Raw genomic sequence first — 26,739 nt, 5'->3', positions numbered from 1 at the left:
CTTTGCCCTGACATATTATTGACCTGGGGCTGTATTTATGAAGCGTCTTAGAGTGCCATTTTACACTTAAGTCCTGAGAATTTGCGAAATGTAGTCCTACTCTCAAACTTAAGAATAAAAAATATTTATCAACTTTCTTAAGTCTAAGAATCACTGCTACTCTCCACGATATTGAAGAGACCTTCAGAGGTGTCCTAAGTGGTTAGGAGTTGCCAGTGGGGGATGGCACTGAGGCGAGAGAGACGTGCGCGAACGTTCAGGGAGCGGAAGGATGTCCTGGCTTTGTTTGATGACGAGCAGCTGATCAAACGGTATCGTTTAGACCAGGGGTCGGCAACTCAAAATGTTGAAAGAGCCATATTGGACCAAAAATACAAAAACAAATCTGTCTGGAGCCGCAAAAAATTAAAAGCCATATTACATACAGATAGTGTGTCATGAGATATACATTGAATTGAGATGACTTAAAGGAAACTAAATGACCTCAAATATAGCTACAAATGAGGCATAATGATGCAATATGTACATATAGCTAGCCTAAATAGCATGTTAGCATCGATTAGCTTGCAGTCATGCAGTGACCAAATATGTCTGATTAGCACTCCACACAAGTCAATAACATTTACAAAACTCACATTTGTGCATTCATGCACAACGTTAAAAGTTTGGTGGACAAAATGAGACAGAAAAAGAAGTGGCATAAAACACGTCCTCGAAAGTCGGAGAAAGTTATACATGTAAACAAACCACGGTGAGTTCAAGGACCGCCAAAATTAGTAGGACAAAACGGCGCTCGCCAAATACTTGAGTCAGTGAAGCATGTTTAATACAAACAATGTGCTTTATAACAATTAGGGAGGTTTGTGTCATGTTTGTCCTCCTACAGAAACCATATTAAAACAAAAAATATATATTTTTTCCCCCTCATCTTTTTCCATTTTTCATACATTTTTTAAAAAGCTCCAGAGAGCCACTCGGGCGGCGCTAAAGAGCCGCATGCGGCTCTAGAGCCGCGGGTTGCCGACCCCTGGTTTAGACAGAGCAGGTATTATTATCTTATCAGCAACATCACACAGCAGAGCTTTCACAGCAGAACTAAAGGTCATCACAATGCTTCGATATCTCGCCACTGGGAAAATGAATTGGAAAGAAAAGGCAACATTTATTTTTGATTCATTGCCAATCTTGTTTGTTTTGTATTATTTTGTAGTTTATTGTCAAAATATACACTCCCATTGTCCACTTAAATATTTCTAAGATTTTTCTTTATTCTTAGACAAGGGATTCCCTTCCGTGATTGGTCATTTCTATGGACACAGAAATGACGTCACCTAAAATTCCGTTTACGGCACATAGTAATGTCGTAATTCAGCTCTGAGTGTGACACTTAAGATTCAGTCCTACACTTCGCTGAAAGTGTGAGTAAGACGCTTTATAACTTACTTTTAAGTGCAGCTTTCAGCGAAGAATTTCTTTACTCATAAGTCAACTCTTAGCAGACTTCTTAGGAGTAATTCTAAGACGCTTGATAAATACGGCCCCAGATCACTGACGTATACTCCTAAGACGCTTGATAAATACGGCCCCAGATCACTGACGTATAACAACACCTTTCAGGTAACTGATAAGGTAAAAGAGCATGTGCACTCAAAATATATTGCTGTACTTTTTTGTGATTAATCACTTGAGTTAACGCGTTTATTTTCGATATCTCTCTTTTTTTTTTTTTTACAATAAGTCCTTAAAACAGAACACACAAGATCTGTGATTTGTGTGTTTTTTTTTAAAGTCGATTCTTAAATGAACTCTATAAGGCCTGCACCTGTAGGGCATTCTCAAGGGGAAGGAAGATGGATGAGCAGAAGGTTTATAATATCCACCAGTCATTTTTTCCTGGTCCACAACAATAGCTGCGAGAGGATAGTAAATCTATACAAGCTGTACACCAGACTAAATTATCTCCAAGCTTGATCTCTATTTCTACAGAGGATAAAATAAAAGGTTAGCTGAAATGTAATTGATCTACTAAATTTTGGGATGTACACTGCAAAAACTGAAATCTAAGTAAGATTAAATATCTTAAATAAGGGTGATATTTGCTTATTTTCTGTGTGATAAGATAATTCTTCTCACTAAGCAGATTTTATGTTAGTGTTTTAAGTGTTTTGGTCCTAAATGATCTCAGTAAGATATTACAGCTTTTTGCTGAGATTTGATGAGCTATATTGAGTAAAACATGCTTGAAACTAGAATATCAAGTGTTGCAAAGCTGTGTCATCAACACTCACAAGTATAAAAATACTTTTTTAAAGTAATCATTTCTTATTTCAAGCATGAAAAAAAAAATCATGATTTTGACACAATTGTGTCTCATAATTAAAACAGATGACAGCCAAATGGACCTTGCTGTTTTATTTTCAATGAAACAATAGAAAATACGTACTCATATAGTAGCACAGTTTGCACAGTACAGTAAACTGACAGTTAATATTTAAACATTTAACATGTGACGTTTCTAACTATTTTGAACAGAAATAGTTCATGCACATTTAGGTAAATTCTTCAAAATTACAATAAAAAAAATTTGTCCGGGAGCCGGGCTGTATATATGCGCACTAATTGACTGAAAGAGCACGCACTTGGCGCGATGATGTCATGTTATCCATGGAAAAATGCATTTTTAGCCTGAGCGGCTAGTAGACCCCGAGAGTAACAAACGGTTGCCTTGTTGCCTTTCCATTAAGAACAATAAACTAGTTTTTAGTACAAGTTTGCTGGTTTCAAGAAATGTAATGCAGAGCGCATATCATTTTTATTAGCTTATTATTTTTATTTGATAGTAGTCTGTTTATTTCAATTGTTAGTTTTTTTTTCTCTCTTGTACCCCATATTTGGAGTCCTTAATCTCGTTATATGCAAATATAATGACAATAAAGTACATTCTATTCTATTCTATTATGTCAAGATAGTGGCACTAGCATTTACTTAATTTAAGAATATTTTCCAACATATCGAGCAAAGAGGTCTAATTTTTTTTTTTCTACCAAAAAAAGTGCACTTGTTATTAGTGAGAATATACTTATTTTAAGGTATTTTTGGGTTCATTGAGTTTAGCTAATTAGGGACCGCAATGTCCCTTTGGGACAGAGGACCCTATTGTAATTGTAAGGTTTTATTATTATTATTATTATACCGGCCGCCTCTTCGAGCTGTAATTTGACCCCCTTAACATGCTTCAAAACTCACCAAATTGGATACACACATCAGGACTGGCAAACATTGCCATCTAATAAAAAAACCAAACCCCAAAACTCAAAATTGCGCTCTAGCGCCCCCTAGGAAAAAACACAGACAAAACGGTCTATAACTTCCAGTAGGAATGTCGTAGAGACATGAAACAAAAACCTCTATGTAGGTCTCACTTAGACTTAGATTTCATACACTAACATCATTCAGCAAAAATCAACAAGAAGTTGGCAATTTGCCATTCAAAACAAAAGTTTTGTAAAAACGGTCACTTTTGCCTCTTTGAGCTGTAATTTGACCCCCTTAACATGCTTCAAAACTCACCAAACTGGACACACACATCAGGACTGGCAAAAATTGCAACCTAATAAAAAACCAAACCCCAAAACTCAAAATTGCACTCTAGCGCCCCCTAGGAAGAAAACACAAACAAAACTGCTCCTAGGAAAAAAACACAGACAAAACTGCCTGTAACTTCCAGTAGGAATGTCGTAGAGACATGAAACAAAAACCTCTATGTAGGTCGTCTCACTTAAACCTACATTTCATAAATTGACAACCCCCAGCAAAAATCAACAGAAAGTTTGCAATTCCCCCTTCAAAACAAAAGTTTTGTAAAAACCGGTCACCTTTTATCAAACATTATCTCCTCTGAGCGCGTTTGTCGTGTCAGCTTCAAAGTAGCACAAGAGAGAGATTGAACCCTTCTGATTAAAAGTTGACGAAAGAGTTTTAATTACTGCTCCAGTTTGGATTTTATGTGCCGTCAAAGTCGGTCCTGTTCATCGCTGCTTGCAGCTTTAATTAGGGCCCGCATGGCCCATTGTATAAGGACTCCCAAAGGGAGTCCTTATGCAATGGGACATAATTAGGGCCCGCATGGCCCATTGTATAAGGACTCCCAAAGGGAGTCCTTATGCAATGGGACATAAGGACCTATTGAATTTGTAAGGTTTTATTATTATTATACCGGCCGCCTCTTCGAGCTGTAATTTGACCCACTTAACATGCTTCAAAACTCACCATATTTGACCCACACATCAGGACCTGCGAAAATTGCCTTTTAATAAGAAAACCGAACCACAAAACTCAAAATTGCGCTCTAGTGCCCCCTAGGAAAAAAACAAACTAGACTGCCTGTATCTCCCACTAGGAAGGTCGGAGAGACATGAAACAAAAACCTCTATGTAGGTCTGACTTAGACCTAGATTTTATAATAGTACATTCTTGGGCAAAAATCAACAGGAAGTTGGCAATTCCCCCTTCAAGACAAAAAAGTATTAAAAACAGTCACTTTTGCCTGTTTGAGCTGCAATTTGACCCCCTTAACATGCTTCAAAACTCACCAAACTGAACGCACACATCAGGACTGGCAAAAATTGCGATCTAATAAAAAAACCTAACCCCAAATCTCAAAATTGCGCTCTAGCGCAATTTTTGAATAAAACGCAGAAATAACTGCTCCTCGTAAGAAAAAAATGACAAAACTGCCTGTAACTCGCACTGGGAATGTTGGAGAGACATGAAACTAATACCTCTATGTAGGTCTCACTTAGCCCTACATTTCATTCATTGACATCCTTAAGCAAAAATCTACAGGAAGTTTGCTATTCCCCCTTCAAAACAAAATTTTTGTAAAAACCCGTCACCTCTCTTCAAACATTATCTCCTCTGAGCACGTTTGTTGTTTCGGCTTCAAACTAATACAGGAGAGAGATTGAACCCTTGTGATTAAAAGTACAGATGAGCGTTTTGATACCTGCTCCGGTTTTGATTTTATGACCCTTCAAAGAACCGCTGCGCTGATGCTGCTGCGCTGCTGTTTTTTTTTAATGGCTGCTTAAAAGCAGGATGCACCAGCGTGCCCACACAATGCAGACAAGGTTGGTACACTAGACAAAAGTATTGGGACACTTACGACTATCACTGGACAAAAGTATTGGGACACTTAAGCCAAAAACTGGACACAAGTATTGGGACACTTGGGACTACATCTTGACAAAAGTCTTGGGACACTTACGACTAAAAGTAGACGACAGTATTGGGAAACTTAGGACTACCACTGGACAAAAGTATTGGGACACTTACACTGAACAAAAGTATTGGGACACTTGTGGCTAAAACTTGCCAAAAGTATTGGGACACTTGTGGCTAAAACTTGACAAAAGTATTAGGACACTGAGGACAACCACTGGAAAAAAGTATTGGGACACCTACACTGGACAAAACTATTGGGACTCTTAGGACTACAACTGGACCAAAGTATTGGGACACTTAGGACTACAACTGGACAAAAGTTTTAGGACACTTAGGACTAAAACTGCACAAAAGTATTGGGACACTTCACATTAAAACTTGACAAAAGTATTGGGATACTTATGACTAAAACTTGACACAAGTATTGGGAAACTTCGGACTACCACGGGACAAAAGTATTGGGACACTTGGGACGTAAATTGGACAAAAGTATTGGGACACTTGGGACTAACACTTGACAAAAGTATTGGGACACTTAGGACTACAACTGGACAAAAGTATTGGGACACTTAGGACTACAACTGGACAAAAGTATTGGGACACTTCGGACTACCCCTAGACAAAAGTATTGGGACACTTAGGACTAAAACTGGACAAAAGTATTGGGACACTTAGGACTACCACTAGACACACGTATTGGGACACCTACACTGGACAAAAGTATTGGGACACTTAGGACTACAACTTGACAAAAGTATTGGGACACTTAGGACTAGCACCTGCCAAATACGCGGGCCCGACCAACGCTGCTTGCAGCTTTAATTTTACTTGTTTTGGAAAGTCTTGACAAGCCGAATTTTCTTGTTCTATTGGCAGATAATTTTGCTTAGTTCAAATAAAATACCCCTCATTTTTGTATTTTTTTCTTGTTTTTGACCACTGACTTTTTCCAGTGTACTGTTCACGTCATTCATGTGGTGACGAGCAGTAACAATAACACCACTATTACATTTAAGTGGGCACTGCTCACTCTGTTTGTTGTGTTTGTTTGTCAGGGTCAAGACCAGAAGGAGAGCTCCAAGTCGGCCATGATGTATATTCAGGAGTTGAGATCAGACTACCGCAACGCACACCTGCTGAGCTGTCTGGAATCGCTACGAGTCTCGCTCAGTAACAACCCAGTCAGGTGATGCATCAAGACTTAATGATAATAATTGGGTCAAAAATACGTCAAATAAAACATATTGCTCTTCTATCCCCTAGTTGGGTGCAGACTTTTGGGGCTGAAGGCCTGGCATTGTTGCTAAATCGACTAAGAAGACTGCAAGAGGAAAAAGATGATGACTCGTAAGACACTTAAACTACTTATTGTTGACAATTTATTGAAACGGTGCATGTAATAATAATACTTGTCAACCTCCTCCTAGAAGGATGGGAGTCAAATGTCAACACGAGATCATTCGCTGTCTGAAATCCTTCATGAACAACAAGGTAAGACTATTTGACCAAAAAGCAGAGCTTTTTAGTCTGAGTTGTTGTTTAGAAATACAGCCACAAGAGGGCGACATTTTTTAAATTTTCTTTTTAGGACAAAAGGAAAGTTTGACACCATATTTGATTTTCCTCATTAAATATTGACAAATAATCGTCGACTTTCTGACTGTGATCAATAAGTATAACATTGCAAAGTTTATCTCATTTGGAACATTTACATAACTATTCATTTTTTCCTTCTTTCGTCTGTTTAGTACGGTTTAAAATCCATGCTGGAGTCGGACCAGGGTATTCCTCTGCTGGTCAGAGCCATCAACCCGAGGGTGCCTAATATCATGGTGGATGCTGTCGCACTAGTGTCTGCCGTCTCCATATTGGAACACCCAGAGAATCTGTAAGACCTCTGCATAGGTGGAGATGGTGGTGGCCAGGGACCATTTACAAAATGCTTGCGATAGCCCATCAAGAGTGTAAGCAAAATGTACATATGTTTATTTTTGTGTAGTCATGAGCGTGTACTCGAAGCCCTGACGGAGGAGGCAGAGAAGCAGGACATTGAGAGGTTCCAGCCTCTTTTGGCTGGCATGAAAAGTGACAATATAGCTCTTAAGGTACACAATCAACAGCATGTGTCGTTTGAATGGATATCATCTAAACATGTTGTCTTATTTGTTCAGGGTGGCTGCATGCAGTTAATCAATGCATTGATCAGTCGCGGAGAGGAGTTGGACTTCAGGATCCATATTCGCTCTGAACTCCTAAGACTGGGACTCAGAGACAGCCTTAAGGTACAGAACATACACTTACACAGTGACTCCAATTTGCCAGGCTGCTCGTCATTTTCATTGCTGCTCGGTCAAAGTCTTCACGTGCGTTTAAGACACAAACAATTCCACAATTCTGCCAACCTGTGTCCTTGCAGGAGGTGCGCAAAATAGAAAATGAGGAGCTGAGGGTGCAACTTACGGTTTTTGATGAGCAGACTGAGGATGACTCAGAGGACCTTAAAGCACGCCTGGATGACATACGCATTGAAATGGAATATCCTTTCAGTGGACATTGTGTAAAACATACTTTGCTTTACTCTAAATACACAAGGAAGATCATTCATTGGTCTATTTTTCACTCGCCTTGACTGTTCTCTTCACGGACAGATGCTTAATTACAAGGTTTATATGGGCATGCTTTAGGGAATTGGTTGGTCATATTTATATGCAAACTTGAGTCATAGGCATGGGGCAGCCCACAGGCATGTGTTAGTCATGTGGCGCAAGCGTCTCGCCTGTGGCCACCTTTGTCATTGCCTTACTGCATTACCCTGCTTCTCTTACCTTAACACAATATGTTAATACTATTTTATACCTCTAAAGGTCATACTTTGACTCTTGAATCATTTCAAAGGGAAAGTGAGCTGGATGTTTCAAATGATGTTGAATTACATTTTTGCACAAAACATTGTGCTTTATGAAAATCCTTTTGAGAAGGTGTTTGATAGAAGAGGGAAAAATACACCAGCTCTATTTTTGCATTATTTGATTCTGACTTGCAGTTATAGTTTTCAACAGCAGGTGTCTCAGTGGTGCAGAATATTGACTGATCCATACTTCATTTCTGTAGTTGTATTTCACCATTTAATGTGCAATATACACATTCAGTTCTATTGTCTTGTGTTATGTTCCTTAACTCCATTTGATTTACTGATGTGAGGGAAGTGTTTGATATTTTAGTCAACACAGTGAAGGACTCCAAAGCTGAAAACCACTTCCTGTCCCTGATGCAACACCTCCTGCTGATCCGCAATGATTATATGGCCAGGTAGTACACACACTTCAGTCTTATCATCCATGTCTCACTCATTAGTCACAAGCACCTGGGATTACATGTTTCATGATACTGCTTTGCATAGTGTTGTTTATTGCTTCACCTTAGTTTTTCCTTAAAGCCAGATGGGTGTCAGGTGGTCTGGCGTGCAACTTGGAAAGAGTGTGTTGTGCGGTATTGATCTTTGTGATTGCTGTGAAATACAAAGGAACGTCACAGCAGCACTGACAGTTCAAAATCGCTGCGTCTTCCAGCCACCTGCGGCTACAAATATTTCTATTTTTTTTCTTCTTTCTACTCTGTGTTGGACTGTCATTCTCTCTGTTACCAAAGAACCAGTCTCCTGCTGTTTGCTTTTATTGTTCAAAATAGCAAACACAGCAATGTATTTTTTTTTAAATTCCAAGTTTGTCAAGTGATTTGAGGACATTTGGGGAAGTAATAGACATTTAATGCACTACTTTTAATAATCCCTGATAGAAAATTAACTTATCAATCAAATTCAACAATAATGTAGTCTAGGGATATCTATCTATCTATCTGTCTCTGTCTGTCTGTCTGCCTGTCTGCCTGTCTGTCTGTCTGTCTGTTTGTCTATCTATCTGTATATACTGTATGTGTATATATGTATATGTATGTTTATTTATGTATGTATATGTAAATATGTGTATATATATATATATATATATATATAATATACATATATGTATATGTATGTGTATATATGTATATATATATGTATATTTGTAAATATATGTATATATATATATATGTATGTATATATATATATACATGTGTATATATATATATATATATATATATATATATATATATATATATATATATGTATGTATATATATGTATATGTGTATATATGTATATATTTATGTATATATGTATAAATATATGTGTATATGTAAATATATCTATATATTTATATGTATATATGTATGTATATATGTATACATATATATATGTACTGTATATGTATATATATTTATATATATATATGTATATATATATATATATGTGTGTATATATGTATGTGTGTATATATGTATGTATGTGTGTATATATATATATATATTTGTATATATATATATATTTTTTTTATTATATATATATATATATACACAAACATATGCATATATATATATATATATATATATATATATATATATACATACACACACATACGTACATGTATATACGTGTGTGTATATATAATATAATATATAATAATAACCACAATTGCAAATAAAACCGCACCCCACCCTCTCCAAAAGTAACATAATTTATCTTGTGAAAATTCACACTGTTAAAAAATTTTTTTCCAGACATGTTTGAAAATAAACTTCATAAACCTATAGATTCACCCGGTCACAACATTCGGCACACTTGCCAATTGATTCAGACTCTGCATTAAAAATCTGCATTTCGTAGCATCTTTGTCACTGCATGTTGCACATCGGTGTTATTATGCAAATGCCAAGATTAAATGAAAAAAACAACAACTTTATTCTATCTATTTTCCTCTAGCCTGATGCAAATGTGGGAGCTCCTCCCCCTCTGGCTGTGGGCTTTACTTAATCAATAAGTGCTCTCACCTGGCTCTGACGTCACGACTTAGCCAGACTGCAAAACCCAGCGAACGGAGGCATCCAACAATGCATGCAAGTTCACATCAAAATGCATCAACTTCATGATTATTTTGAACCTTTTGACACGAGTATCAAACATTGTAATAACATTCATAAGGTATTTTGACGACACCACAGTCACACAGGACACAATATACATGCATACTGCAATTATTTATACAAATGCATGGGCAAAAATGAAGGCATAGCCACGGTCTAAAATGGAAATGCTGAGTGACAGTTTGTTTCTCTCCTCAGTGATGACCAACTATTGGTGTAAAATTGTTATATTAAAAAAAAAAAGAAATGAGAAAACATTCCCCACAACTCTTAATAGGCCTCTCTATCTTTTGGCTCATTCCTTCCATCAATGTGATGTTTGTTTTCTCGGGCGTCATTCCAAATGTATGAAATTACATGCCAGTTCCATTTTAATAGGAAGGAGTGCCGTCAGCTCTTATCTGCAGCAAAATTCTAATTACTCTGTTTCTTTGTCCAAATATTTTTCTGTCAAAACAGGCAGAGGAGCACAATGTAATTATTAGATAACATGGCAGGTATAGAATTATATTGATTTGTCTTTCACATTTGTCTTTTTAATCCTAGCACTGAAGACAGAGAGCATTTTTGTTCTACTAATTTACAAAGAAAACGTGTAGAATTTTGCAGTTTTTTTGTTATCCTACTTTTAGTGTTTGTTCTGGAAGTAGTAGAGGATTGTGGTTTTCAATCAATCAATCAATCAATGTTTATTTATATAGCCCTAAATCACAAGTGTCTCAAAGGGCTGCACAAGCCACAACGACATCCATGAGGTCAGGATCAAGGTTAGGTCTTTTGAGCAGAGGATGAATAACCGCTTTCTTGAATGCTAGGGGAACAGTGCCAGAGGAAGGTGATAAGTTTATAATATTTAGCACTGATGGACCTAATAATACAAAAAGCTCCTTGATAAGTTTCCCAGGAAGTGGGTCAAGTAAACATGTTGTTTGTTTTATCCCACTTACACGCCGTAATAGTTCCTCTAATGTTATTTCATCAAAAAGAGAGAGACTATTTTGTATTGCAGTATCCGTCATAGATACAGTTGTATCTGTGTTAATAGAACCCAGTTGTAGCTGGGATGCGTTGTCTTTAATCTCCTTTCTAATGAGTTCAATTTTCTTATTAAAGAAATTCATAAAGTCATCTGCCGAGTGGGTGGAGCTATTGGAAGGAGTCCCTTGTTGGGTTAGCGATGACACTGTACTAAACAAAAATTTAGGGTCGTTTTTGTTGAGGCGGATGAGATTTGAGTAATATTTAGCTTTAGCTAAGGTAAGCATGCGTTTATACGATATTAAACTATCACTCCATGCTTGATGGAAAACCTCAAGCTTGGTCGCGCGCCATTTGCGTTCCAACTTTCTACATGATAATTTATGAGCTCTGGTTTCTTCTGTAAACCATGGGGTGCGCCTTTTAGGGGCCCTTTTTTGTTTTAGCGGTGCTATACTATCACTGGTTTTGCGCAGGGCATTGTCAAAGTTGTTAGTTAGGTTATTAATAGAGCCGACATAATTTGGGAATGGTGCCATTACCGAAGACAGTAGGTCAGCAAGAGTCATCGTTGTGGCAGCATTAATGTTGCGGCTGCTATAGCAGTTATTATTATTAGTTTGTTGACAATGAGTCAGAACTTCGAATTTTATAAGGTAATGATCGGACATTACTTTAGTATACGGGAGTACCATAACTTTGGAGGTGGTGACACCCCTGACCAGCACTAGATCTATCGTATTACCGTTGCGATGCGTAGGTTCATTTATTATTTGAAATATTATATATTATATATTATTTTATGTGATTATTTCCAACAATGCCAATTACCTGGTGGAGCGCTTCACTTGCTTCTCAAAGATAAAGATTACGTTTTAGAGAGGCACATTTACATGTTTTTAATCATACTGATGAAAAGAGAACCCAGGTGGAGAGCTCGGTAGACACTAAGGGACAAGTGTAGAGACAGATGTCTTATTAAAGGTATCATTTTGATTCCAACTGCAGTTTTCCAAAAATTACAGCAGGTGTCTCTCTCGCTCCACGGATTAATCTTTAGTTGTGAGTGGAGGAAAAAAACAAAAAAACACTGACACATCATAGTGTAGCAGTGTGGGGACTGGAGTGGAGAATATGTTGTGCAAAGGCAGAGTGACTAATACAGATAGGCAGACCAAATAAATAACATATGGCAGTATGTAATGGGCTCAAGCAATAAGACCCTTCCAAAATGAAGTTTGTGAAACTGACTTGACGAGACACTTCCGTACCAATACACACTGTCAAACTCTAGACTCACCAACTGTTACTACGACGCACACAACAAATTGACAGAGCTTGTTTGTTTCAACTGGCTCATTTTCTTCATTATTGGCCACGAGGTTTGTGGCTCATGAAAACAACAAACTGCCCTAATTGTCACGAGAGATCCCTGAGTCATGTGCAAAACCTCCTCCAGTGCCAGCCTCTCTCTGCCTTTCCTCATCGCAGTCTTCCCATGTCTCCTAATTCATTTCTTTGTCAATCTGTCACCTTCTCCCCCAGGCCTCAGTACTACAAGTTAATAGATGAGTGTATCGCACAGATCGTGCTTCATCGGAATGGAGCAGACCCCGACTTCAAGTGCCGCAACCTCAGGCTCGATATTGAAGGCTTGATAGGTGAGTTGTCGGGAAAGAAAGCACAAAACACCATGTGTCTCTCCCCAGTACATATATTTCCATTTTAATTTGATGCTGAATAAAGTAACTTGAGTGTTATTCTGTTTCTTTCACACTGAGGTGTGAAAAAAAACAGAATAACTATGTATTTATGGGTGGTTTCCTCTAGCTATAGTCCATCTCCAACTGAGTAAACATGTCAAGTAGGTCACACACACCACTGGGTGGTGCCAGAGTGCAGTACTCAATGGTACATATTATTTGAAGAAAATGTTTTACATTAAAGCAAAATCAAACAAAATGTCACAATGAAAACTTTATTATTATTATTGAGACCCATTGATGGATTCCTGAGGTCAATGTTTCTTAACCACAGGCCCAGCTGTTGATTAACGTGGACCCCGACTTAAAGGGGAACATTATCACCAGACCTATGTAAGCGTCAATATATACCTTGATGTTGCAGAAAAAAGACCATATATTTTTTCAACCGATTTCCGAACTCTAAATGGGTGAATTTTGGCGAATTAAAGGCCTTTCTATTATTCGCTCTCGGAGCGATGACGTCACAACGGGAAGCAATCCGCCATTTTCTCAAACACCGAGTCAAATCAGCTCTGTTATTTTTCCGTTTTTTTGACTGTTTTCCGTACCTTGGAGACATCATGCCTCGTTGGTGTGTTGTCGGAGGGTGTAACAACACGAACAGGGACAGATTCAAGTTGCACCAGTGGCCCAAAGATGCGAAAGTGGCAAGAAATTGGACGTTTGTTCCGCACACTTTACCGACGAAAGCTATGCTACGACAGAGATGGCAAGAATGTGTGGATATCCTGCGACACTCAAAGCAGATGCATTTCCAACGATAAAGTCAAAGAAATCTGCCGCCAGACCCCCATTGAATCTGCCCGAGTGTGTGAGCAATTCAGGGACAAAGGACCCCTGTTGCACGGCAAGCAATGGCGGCAGTTTGTTCCCGCAGACGCGCGAGCTAAACCCCCTGGATGTCTTGGCTCACACCATCCCTTATGCCACCGAAGATGATCAAGAGAAGAATATCGACCCTAGCTTCCCTGGCCTGCTGACATCAACTCCAAAACTGGACAGATCAGCTTTCAGGAAAAGAGCGTGGATGAGGGTATGTCTACAGAATATATTAATTGATGAAAATTGGGCTGTCTGCACTCTCAAAGTGCATGTTGTTGCCAAATGTATTTCATATGCTGTAAACCTAGTTCATAGTTGTTAGTTTCCTTTAATGCCAAACAAACACATACCAATCGTTGGTTAGAAGGCGATCGCCAAATTCGTCCTCGCTTTCTCCCGTGTCGCTGGCAGTCGTGTCGTTTTCGTCGGTTTTGCTTGCATACGGTTCAAACCGATATGGCTCAATAGCTTCAGTTTCTTCTTCAATTTCGTTTTCGCTACCTGCCTCCACACTACAACCATCCGTTTCAATACATTCGTAATCTGTTGAATCGCTTAAGCCGCTGAAATCCAAGTCTGAATCCGAGCTAATGTCGCTATAGCTTGCTGTTCTATGCGCCATGTTTGTTTGTTTTGGCCTCACTATGTGACGTCACAGGAAAATGGACGGGTGTTTATAACGATGGTTAAAATCAGGCACTTTGAAGCTTTTTTTAGGGATATTGCGTGATGGGTAAAATTTAAAAAAAAACTTCGAAAAATAAAATAAGCCACTGGGAACTGATTTTTAATGGTTTTAACCCTTCTGAAATTGTGATAATGTTCCCCTTTAACTGGTCTCATAAGCCAATTAACACAAGTCACATAATCAAAGCTACTCGTGCTGTTTGCAAAACAAAATATTTTGGAGGTATTACTTAGTTTAATTAGATTCCAATTTTCAGTGGTTGGGGTCTTCAAAATCTTTTGTCTCTTTTACAAGACAATGTATTTGATCAAATATGAATAAAACATAAGAGCTATGTGGAACACACTAAATTGTTAGAGGTGAATGATACAAGAATGCAATAAGTACATTGCAAATGTTATCGTTTGTCAGATAATTCTCGTAGAAATTGTTGGTGTCTTTATTATCTTCATAGTTTTCTGCTCATCTTTTTTGACGTGGTCATGATATTCCTAGTGACAAATAGTTCTGGGAACCGCCAAGCTTTAATTAGTGTTTTTTACTTATCCTTCACCCACTTATCCCAATCAAGAAGAGGCTGGGATATCCAAAATAGCAATTGCAACATTTAATTACCACTATTAATTAAAACTGCAGATGTTGTACTGCATTTAACAAAATGTGGGATTGGCATCTTTTTCCAGAACTGTAATCTCGTGGCTATGGCTTTTTGAGCCATTTCTTTTCATACGGAGGTTGTGACTGCTTCAGGTGGGAAATATTACACCTTCTGACCAATGTTTTTCGAGTGTGGGCAAGAAAAGACTTGTCATAGTGGAGGCAGCGTGTCTGCAGCGGAAGGGCAGGCAGTGTCTCCAGAGTTCAATAGTCCTTTATGAGCAGGTCTCCGTTGTTCATCGGAGGAGGCTCTAATTGCACTGCTTCTAAATGCGTACGCACACACACACACACACACACACACACGCACACACACAGCCTATTTGGCCTCTTTTAAGGCTGCCAGAGTTATTATCAGTGGAAAGCAGCCCAATTCTGCCCTGCATGCATTATTTAGTGTTTTTCTTTGAACTCTGAAACTCAGCACAGTTTTTTTTTCTCCCCCTACGTTCTATCTCCCTTAGTGCTCTCCCTTCCAAGTTTGTCCCATTTAGCCCTGCCACCATGACAGAAGAATCCCTCCTCTATTATATATCTAATAACCGTGTAAACGGAAACACAAATACACACACTGTGTGGGTCGCATATTATTTGGATATTTTGACAAAATAGATTTCTGCTGTGCCTTACATTTTATGGATTAACTTGCACAGTTTCTTCTGTCATTGACGGGTTTTACTCCCTCACTATAAGCTTCACTTTCTCTGCATTTATATAATTTTCCTCCCTATTTGAAGTCTTTACATGCGGCCTGTCATTACTATCTGTTTCATCCAGCTGTCTTTGATCCAGCCACTTTGGGGCATTCATCTTCATGCTAATTAGCTCTTTTACCGCACATGCTCAATAAGCCCTTGAGCACTGAACCACCTGTAGACCCTGCAATTAAACTGTTGAAGCACCCTGCTGGTCAGCTTGTCCTTCTCACCTTGTTCTCAATGATTTTCACTTCATAAATCACTTCTGCTTATACACATATCGTATATTGGGTTTTTAAGTTTTTATGCAACACTTAAGAATAGTATGAGAGGCTTCCACAATAAGTTTTCAAATTGCCTCTAATGCAGTGTTTTTAAAACTGTTTTGAGCCAACGCACATTTAAAACAAAAACAAAAAAAAACAGGTGCACACCACCAGCAGCAAATGTTAAAAACGAAACTCAATAGCCTATATTGACCATATAAAGTTGTTCTCATCAAATACCTGATGCAATTGTTCGATATGGACTATGGACTGGACTCTCACACTATTATGTTAGATCCACTATGGACTGGACTCTCACACATGTTAGATCCACTATGGACTGGATTCTCACTATTATGTTAGATCCACTATGGACTGGACTCTCCCACTATTATGTTAGATCCACTATGGACTGGACTCTCACAATATTATGCTAGATCCACTATGGACTGGACTCTCACTATTATGTTAAATCCACTATGGACTGGACTCTCCCACTATTATGTTAGATCCACTATGGACTGAACTCTCCCACTATTATGTTAGATCCACTATGGACTGGACTCTCACACTATTATGTTAGATCCACTATGAACTGGACTCTCGCATTATTATGTTAGATCCACTATGGACTGGACTTTCACATTATTATGTTAGATCCACTATGGACTGGACTCTCACATTATTTTGTTAGATCCACTATGGACTGGACTCTCACAATATTATGTTAGATCCACTGTGGACTGGACTCTCACATTATTATGTTAGATCCACTATGGACTGGACTCTCACATTAGTATGTTAGATCCACTATGGACTGGACTCTCACTATTATGTTAGATCCACTATGGACTGGACTCTCACTATTATGTTAGATCCACTATGGACTGGACTCTCACGCTATTATGTTAGATCCACTATGAACTGGACTCTCGCACTATTATGTTAGATCCCCCATGGACTGGACTCTCGCACTATTATGTTAGATCCACTATGGACTGGACTCTCACATTATTATGTTAGATCCACTATGGACTGGACTCTCACATTAGTATGTTAGATCCACTATGGACTGGACTCTCACATTATTATGTTAGATCCACTATGAACTGGACTCTCACAATATTATGTTAGATCCACTATGGACTGGACTCTCACAATATTATGTTAGATCCACTATGGACTGGACTCTCACACTATTATGTTAGATCCACTATGGACTGGACTCTCACACTATTATGTTAGATCCACTATGGACTGGACTCTCACACTATTATGTTAGATCCACTATGGACTGGACTCTCACAATATTATGCTAGATCCACTCGACGTCCTTTGCACCGGTCGCCCGGTAAACATTGATTGATTGATTGATTGATATGACTTCAGACAGACCAGAACCATCCTTGCATCATTAATTCTCTTGTCTCAAAGTAGGCTTACAAAGCAATTAGCTACCTGCTGCCACCTACTGATATGAAAGAGTATTGTCAATCAATCAAAGTTTACTTATGTAGCCCTTAATCACGAGTGTCTCAAAGATCCCACATCAGGGCAAGAAAAAACTCAACCCAATGGGAACAACGAGAAACCTTGGAGGGGACCGGTGCAATGGATGTCGAGTGGATGTAGTTAATAGTGTGAGAGTCCAGTCCATAGTGGATCTAGTTAATAGTCTGAGAGTCCAGTCCATAGTGGATCTAGTTAATAGTGTGAGAGTCCAGTCCATAGTGGGGCCAGCAGGAGATCATCTTGAATAGAGACAAGTCAGCAGCGCAGAGACGTCCCCAACTGACGCACAGATGAGTGGTCCACCCCGGGTCCCGACTTTGAACAGCTAGCGCGTCATCTGTGGTCACCTGATAACCTCTCCACGTAGGAGAGGGGGGCAGAGCAGAAAAGAAACGGCAGATCAACTGGTCTAAAAAAAGGGGGGTCTATTTAAAGGCTAGAGTGTACAAATGAGTTTTAAGGTGGGACTTAGAGATGCTACCTCAGTAGAAGCATTTAACTGTTACGAGTAGGGCATTCCAGAGTTCTGGAGCCCCAATAGAAAACACACTATAGCCCGCAGACTTTTTTTGGGCTCTGGGAATCACTAATAAGCCAGAGTTCTTAGAACGCAGATTTCTTGCCAGAACATATGGTACAATACAATCAGCAAGATAGAATGGAGCTAGACCGTGTAGTATTTTATATGTAAGTAATTTAGTTTATTAAGGATCCCCATTAGTCTAATGTCATGGTTGTCTTGAGTTTCTAATAATTTCTACAACTCTTAACATACATGATCAATTTTGGTGATGTAGAGAAGTTACAACAAAATCAAATTAGCTTCATGGCATTGCCTCTTAACTTCATGTGAGTGATTATGATTGACGACACCTGTTAACTTCTCTTAGCCCAATTAAATAGGGCTCATGTGATGCAGTCATTCGACTCGGTTACAAACGCGACAATGGGAAAGTCAAAGGAACTCAGCACAGATCTGAAAAAACGAATCATTGACTTGAACAAGTCAGGAAAGTCACTTGGAGCCATTTCAAAACAGCTTAAGGTCCCCAAGAGCAACTGTGCAGACAATTGTTCGTAAGTACAGTGGGGCAAAAAAGTATTTAGTCAGTCACCGATTGTACAAGTTCTCCCACTTAAAATGATGACAGAGGTCTGTAATTTTCATCATATGTACACTTCAACTGTGAGAGACAGAATGTGAAAAAAAAATCCAGGAATTCACATTGTAGGAATTTTAAAGAATTGAATTGTAAATCATGGTGGAAAATAATTATTTGGTCACTTCAAACAAGGAAGATCTCTGGCTCTCACAGACCTGTAATTTCTTCTTTAAGAAGCTCTTCTGTCCTCCACTTGTTACCTGTATTAATGGCACCTGTTTGAACTTGTTATCTGTATAAAAGACACCTGTCCACAGCCTCAAACAGTCAGACTCCAAACTCCACTATGGCCAAGACCAAAGAGCTGTCAAAGGACACTAGGAAAAGAATTGTAGACCTGCACCAGACTGTGAAGAGTGAATCTACAATAGGCAAGCAGCTTGGTGTGAAAAAATCAACTGTGGGAGCAATTATCAGAAAATGGAAGACATACAAGACCACTGATAATCTCCCTTGATCTGGGGCTCCACGCAAGATCTCATCCCGTGGGTTCAAAATGATCATGAGAACGGTGAGCAAAAATCCCAGAACCACACGGGGGGACCTGGTGAATGACTTGCAGAGAGCTGGGACCAAAGTAACAAAGGTTACCATCAGTAACACACTACGCCGACAGGGAATCAAATCCTGCAGTGCCAGACGTGTCCCCCTGCTTAAGCCAGTGCATGTCCAGGCCCCTCTGAAGTTTGCCAGAGAGCACATGGATGATACAGCAGAGGATTGGGAGAATGTCATGTGGTCAGATGAAACCAAAATAGAACTTTTTGGTATAAATGAATAAATGATAAATGGGTTGTACTTGTATAGCGCTTTTCTACCTTCAAGGTACTCAAAGCGCTTTGACACTACTTCCACATTTACACATTCACACACACATTCACACACTGATGGAGGGAGCTGCCATGCAAGGCGCTAACCAGCACCCATCAGGAGCAAGGGTGAAGTGTCTTGCTCAGGACACAACGGACATGACGAGGTTGGTACTAGGTGGGGATTGAACCAGGGACCCTCGGGTTGCGCACGGTCACTCTCCCACTGCGCCACGCCGTCCCTATAAACTCAACTCGTCGTGTTTGGAGGAAGAAGAATACTGAGTTGCATCCCAAGAACACCATACCTACTGTGAAGCATGGGGGTGGAAACATCATGCTTTGGGGCTGTTTTTCTGCTAAGGGGACAGGCCGACTGATCCGTGTTAAGGAAAGAATGAATGGGGCCATGTATCGTGAGATTTTGAGCCAAAACCTCCTTCCATCAGTGAGAGCTTTGAAAATGAAACGTGGATGGGTCTTCCAGCATGACAATGATCCCAAACACACCGCCCGGGCAACGAAGGAGTGGCTCCGTAAGAAGCATTTGAAAGTCCTGGAGTGGCCTAGCCAGTCTCCAGACCTCAACCCCATAGAAAATCTGTGGAGGGAGTTGAAAGTCCGTGTTGCTCGGCGACAGCCCCAAAACATCACTGCTCTCGAGAAGATCTGCTTGGAGGAATGGGCCAAAATACCAGCTACTGTGTGTGCAAACCTGGTAAAGACCTATAGTAATCGTTTGACCTCTGTAATATAACCTTTGTTGGCAATAACAAAGTATTGAGTTGAATTTTTGTTATTGACCAAATACTTATTTTCCACCATAATTTACAAATAAATTCTTTAAAAATCCTACAATGTGAATTCCTGGATTTTTTTTTTCAAATTCTGTCTCTCACAGTTTAAGTGTACCTATGATGAAAATTACAGACCTCTGTCATCATTTTAAGTGGGAGAACTTGCACAATTGGTGGCTGACTAAATACTTTTTTGCCCCACTGTATATATAGTAGAGATGTCCGATAATATCGGACTGCCGATATTATCGTCCGATAAATGCTTTAAAATGTAATATCGGAAATTATCGGTTTCGGTTTCAGAAAGTAAAATGTATGACTTTTTAAAACGCCACTGTACGGAGTGGTACACGGACGTAGGGAGAAGTACAGAGCAGATGTGTCTCCCAGTCATACTTGCCAACGCTCCCGATTTTCCCGGGAGACTCCCGAATTCCAGTGCCCCTCCCGAAAATCTCCCGGGGCAACCATTCTCCCGAATTTCTCCCGATTTCCACCCAGACAACAATATTGGGGGCGTGCCTTAAAGGCATTGCCTTTGCGTGCCGGCCCAGTCACATAATATCTACGGCTTTTCACACACACAAGTGAATGCAAGGCATACTTGGTCAACGGCCATACAGGTCACACTGAGGGGGGCCGTATAAACAACTTTAACACTGTTTCAAATATGCGCCACACTGTGAACCCACACCAAACAAGAATGACAAACATTTCGGGAGAACATCCGTACCGTAACACAACAGAACAAATACCCAGAACCCCGCCCACCTCAACCTCCTCATGCTCTCTCAAGGAGCATGTCCCAAATTCCAAGCTGCTGTTTTGAGGCATGTTAAAAAAAATAATGCACTATGTGACTTCATTAATAAATATAGCAGTGCCATGTTGGCATTTTTTTCCATAACTTGATTTGATGTATTTTGGAAAACCTTGTTACATTGTTTAATGCATCCAGCGGGGCATCACAACAAAAGTAGGCATAATAATGTGTCAATTCCACGACTGTATATATCGGTATCGGTTGATATCGGAATTGCATACCTGCCAACTACACCGGTTTTCCCGTAATTAGTATGGTTTTCATCAACCTATTCCGGGTTACGGTTGCAGTGATAAAAAATACGTTTTTTCATTAATTAAAAAAAATAATTTTTTTTTAAGTTTTATTCACGAAATCGCGTAACAACAATGACAATCGACACTGCTTCCCGTAACTTCCTATCGAGCCATTCCGAATGCCATGCGCGAGGCTATTTATAGCACCGCTGCCAAGCACGAGGCACCAGTTGCCATTGTTTCCAAACGAGCGAACGATCATGGAATCAGCCGGAGAAAAATCGCAAACGAGTCTTAAACCGAAAAGAAAACTGCAGTCATTCCGTGAAGAATATTCAAAAGCCTATCCGGGAATAATTATCCGTTCCAAAAAGGGTGAAAACTACGCGAATTGCACCTTGTGCAGACAAGATTTTTCGATCGGACACGGAGGAATTAGCGATGTAAAAGACCACGTTGGGACAAAAAAACACAAGTCTAATGCCGTTGCTAGCGATACAAGTGGAAAACTTTCAACGTTTTTCGTCGCCCAAACAGATTCTTTGGATGTGATGAATGCCAGTTTTATTTACGGAGGCAATAATTGAGCATGGACTTCCAATCGCACTGGCTGATCACATGGGACAGTTATTTCGGAAAATGTTTCCCGACTCGAAAATCGCCAAAAAATATGGATGTGGTCGAACCAAAACATCAAACATTATTCAGTGTCTTGGAACAGAATCCTCAAAAAGTATCGCCGATGTCATGAAGACGGAACCATTTAGCATGTCGACTGACGGCAGCACCGATTATGACGATGTAAAACTGTACCCCATTTGTGTTCGATATTTCGATGACGACATTGGAAAAGTTATCATAAAGTTACCATATCATTTTTGCAGTATGATCAATCTGATAGAATAAATTTGGATTTTAGCCACAAAAAGGTAATGACACCAATGTTATCTATTGGAATTGTTTAGTACTGTTATACTGTTAAAAGTGTTTGTACTATTTATGCTTTCAAGTCCAAGTTGAAGAAATCTTGTTAAATGTTGACAGCATAACTACCAAAATACAGAAGTATGTCCTTAATATTTTTGCAGTGTTATTTCTGTTGAAAAGTTAAAATGATTACATTAGAGATGTGATGTGCCACTTTTCAAGTGTCTGATGGCTTAAATTATTTTTCTTTAATTTTTCATATTTTGAATTCCTTTGAAAGGCTTACAAAAAAACTACATTTGAATTGTAATTCCATGCTATTGACAGGACTATTAATTTTAATGAAGTTAGCTTACCATGTTTACAGTATGATAATTGTGATAGAAATGTGAATTTTAGGCACAGAATATTTTTTACAATTGAACAAGGCAGTAGATTATACAAGCTTGGACAGAAAGTTAATAATGACACCAATTTTTTTTTTAATGGAATTGTTTAGTACTGTTTTACCATTTGTTTACTGTAAAAAGTGTTTATACTGTTTATACTTTCAATTAACAAATTGAAGTCTTGTGAAAGGTTGACAGGATAACTGGCATTAACTGTCAAAATAATTTCAAACTATTGAAGTTAGCTTACAGAATAAACATGTCAATCAACCCATATGATTTTTGCTGTAATATTTTTGTTTTGAAAAGTCACTGTGACCGATAGAAAAGTGATGGTTTTAGCAACATTTTAACCTGTCTGAATGCTAATAATCATTTTGCGTCGGGGGGCAAACCCCCCACCAGGACTTTGTCCTGGACCTACCGGGGCCTGCGGCCCCTGGACCCTGGCTACTAGGTTTTTCTGATTTCAAAAGTTGGCAGGTATGGAATTGGTAATTAAGAGTTGGACAATATCGGAATATCGGCAAAAAAGCCGTTATCAGACATCTCTAATATATAGTATAGGAAAGTATATAGACACATTACAGTAATCGAGACGAGACGTAGCAAAGGCATGAATAATGATCTCAGCGTCGCTAGTGGACAAAATGGAACACATTTTAGAGATATTACGGAGATGAAAGATGGCTGTTTTAGTAACACTCTTAATGTGTAACTCAAACGAGAGAGTTGTGTCAAAGATAATGCCCAGATTCTTTACCGAGTCGCTCTGTGTAATTGTTTGGTTGTCTTTGGTATTATTAAATGCATGATTACTCTGCTGATCTCTCGACAGCACAGACACTCAACAACGGCACATTATTTGCGGATCATAACTATTGGTTTGCGAAAATAATTTTTTCGACCAATTAGGTGAAATTGCATAATTTCCCACGGCACACCAAACAATATCTCAGGGTACACTAGTGTGGTTGAAAAACACTGCTCTAATGGACAGCCGTACACATGTGTAATGTATCTGATGTGTTTCACGTCCATTTAACCTCAATTTTCCTCCCCCCACTCATTTCTGTTTATTTCCAGACAATATGGTCGACCAAACCAAGGTGAAAACCAGTGAGGCCAAGGCTACCGAGCTCGAAAAGAAGGTGAACTACACACAAATGAACGCATTTATTTATTCACATTGCAAACACGCCTTTATGATCATAGAGGCTCAGAAGAAAAGAGATTTTCCCTTTCGTATTCGGCAGTGGGATTTAATAGCATTCTGTGAGGCTGGTGTCTGACTGACAAGGGATGACAAATGTGCAAAAAAAGGAGGAGGAGGAACCAAGGGTGATGACAAGAATGAGCGCGCGCACACACGTTTGACAGCTATCGGACACAAAAATACTCCTAAAGACCAGCATCAGGCACATACACACGTCCTCGCACTCGGATAAGGGCGTAAATGCCTTAATTACGGTGTGCTGCTACTCTAATGTTTCTGTCCCAGTGACGGGATAATTGCAGAGAGAGCTGAAACTCGCCCTCATTCAGACACACATTTTTTTGTCATGGGCCTCCCACACATATTAGCGCTAGTTGTGTGTGATGGGGTAATTGCAGACAGTCTCTTTGGCAGGAATTAGGGAAGAGGCTGTCAGCAAGCTGACAGCTAGCGTAAAAGATCTGCTGCTTCCAAACTGAACGACTATATGTTCACGTGTTTCTCTATTTCTTTTTGTGGAGCATCCAAAAGAATGAAAACTTATACAGTACATGCCTTCTCCTCATTCAATGTGTTTTCTTTATTTCCATGACTATTGTAGATTATCACTGAAGGCATTTAATTGAATTATTCAATAAAATGTAGTATTTCTTACTAGGGCTGGGCGATATGGCCTTTTATTAATATCTCGATATTCTGAAGCCATGTCACGATACACAATATATATCTCCATATTTTGCCTTAGCCTTAAATGAACACTTGATGCATCTACATTAAAACATTCTTCTTCATACTGCATTAATATATGCTACTTTTAAACTTTCATGCAGAGAGGGAAATCACAACTAAATCCATCCATCCATCCATTTTCTAACTGTATTTGTTAAACAGTTATTAAGCAGTGGCACAAACATTCATGTCATTTCCAAAACAGAAAGTGCAAGATTGTCAGAGACATTTTAAAACAAGCTATTAGTGCACTTTTGTGCATGATGTCACACAAGATATTTCAAGAAGTGTCAAATAAAAATAAGCTGCATAATAGAAAATCAAATAGTGTATGTCCTACGCTATGTGGTAGGTTCCTGCGGACGTTATCTCCTTCTGTTGTTGACCATTTTTTTCATACGGTGTTGATGTAGAAATGGTTGCTTGGGCATTTTGTGGGTGTGGCACCGGCCGGAGATGTTGACATGCGGAGTTTCAAGCACTCTTCATTCTCTAGCGGGTGACTTTTCAAATGGTGCTACACATTAGCAGTAATGCTACTTTTTGTAGCAACGCTTTTGCCGCATAAATGTTGAACATATTCCCCCTTGAAGCCAAACCACCGCCAGACGATGGTTTGGCGGTGGTTTGTTACCAGATTCGCACCTTCTTTCTCTCGTATTACCACTCGCACCGCTCCGCTAGCAACACAACTAACTTTACCCATGCCGCCACCTCTCTGCTTAGCGAGGGCGTATACGTATGTGACGTATGTAAGAAGGTGCGCTTGTTTTATGTCTCTGAGAAGGAGAGACAGGAAAGAGTGAGAAAAGCCTGTAGTGTAATGCCCACAGCTAAAAGCAACTGCATGAGAACGTATACTCCAATATCACGATATACCGTATTTTTCGGAGTATAAGTCGCTCCGGCCGAAAATGCATAATAAAGAAGGAAAAAAACATATATAAGTCGCACTGGAGTATAAGTCGCATTTTTTGAGAAAATGTATTTGATAAAACCAACAGCAAGAATAGACATTTGAAAGGCAATTAAAATAAATAAAGAACAGTGAACAACAGGCTGAATAAGTGTACGTTATATGAGGCATAAATAACCAACTGGTATGTTAACGTAACATATTATGGTAAGAGTCATTCAAATAACTATAACATATAGAACATGCTATACGTTTACCAAACAATCTGTCACTCCTAATCGCTAAATCCCATGAAATCTTATACGTCTAGTCCCTTACGTGAATGAGATCAATAATATTATTTGATATTTTACGCTAATGTGTTAATAATTTCACACATAAGTCGCACCCCCGGCCAAACTATGAAAAAAACTGCGACTTATAGTCCGAAAAATACGGTAGTCATTTTCTATATCGCACAGAGACAAACCCGCGATATATCGAGTATATTCCATATATCGCCCAGCCCTATTTCTTACATTATTAGATAATATGAAAGTTTAATGTATATGCAATTGCATGCAGTACAAGTATGTTTTCAGTCAAAACAGAAAGAAGGAATACATTTACCGTATTTTTCGGACTATAAGTCGCATTTTTTTTCATAGTTTGGCCGGGGGTGCGACATATACTCAGGAGCGACTTATGTGTGAAATTATTGACACATTAGCGTAAAATATCAAATAATATTATTTATCTCATTCACGTAAGAGACTAGACGTATAAGATTTAGCGATTAGGAGTGACAGATTGTTTGGTAAACGTATAGAACAGTGGTTCTTAACCTTGTTTGAGGTACCGTACCCCACCAGTTTCATATGCGCATTCACCGAACCCTTCTTCAGTGAAAAATAAAATGATGTTTTTTTTCAAATTCAAGACAAAGTTATATGTTTTTGGTAACACTTTAGTATGGGGAACATATTCTAAGTAACAAAGACTTAATTTAGAGTTATTTGGACACTAGGGAAACATATTCTAAGTAGCAAAGACTTGATTTAGAGTTATTTTGTTAGGGTTAGAGGGTTAGGGTTATAATAAGGCCATGCCGAATAAGGCATTAATAAGTA

General features: G+C 39.0%; 1 protein-coding gene across 4 annotated transcripts in view; it reads left to right on the top strand.

Moving 5' to 3' along the window:
- LOC133577053 (protein diaphanous homolog 1) overlaps positions 1–26,739 on the top strand; it is a 104,636-nt gene that overhangs the window by 49,500 nt on the left and 28,397 nt on the right. For 3 of the 4 annotated variants that reach the window (XM_061930574.2, XM_061930573.2, XM_061930572.2), the window contains 9 exons: positions 6,279–6,409; positions 6,487–6,570; positions 6,654–6,714; positions 6,972–7,111; positions 7,223–7,505; positions 7,640–7,758; positions 8,416–8,532; positions 12,762–12,877; positions 23,856–23,920. In XM_061930574.2, coding sequence (XP_061786558.2) covers positions 6,279–6,409; positions 6,487–6,570; positions 6,654–6,714; positions 6,972–7,111; positions 7,223–7,505; positions 7,640–7,758; positions 8,416–8,532; positions 12,762–12,877; positions 23,856–23,920 — 1,116 coding nt within the window. Of the gene's footprint in view, positions 1–6,278; positions 6,410–6,486; positions 6,571–6,650; positions 6,715–6,971; positions 7,112–7,222; positions 7,506–7,639; positions 7,759–8,415; positions 8,533–12,761; positions 12,878–23,855; positions 23,921–26,739 lie in introns of all 4 variants that reach the window. The other variant, XM_061930575.2, reaches the window with a different exon arrangement.

Source organism: Nerophis lumbriciformis, linkage group LG36 (genome assembly GCF_033978685.3).
Source record: "Nerophis lumbriciformis linkage group LG36, RoL_Nlum_v2.1, whole genome shotgun sequence".
Classification (NCBI taxonomy): domain Eukaryota; kingdom Metazoa; phylum Chordata; class Actinopteri; order Syngnathiformes; family Syngnathidae; genus Nerophis; species Nerophis lumbriciformis.
This window is presented reverse-complemented; position numbering and strand designations above follow the sequence as displayed.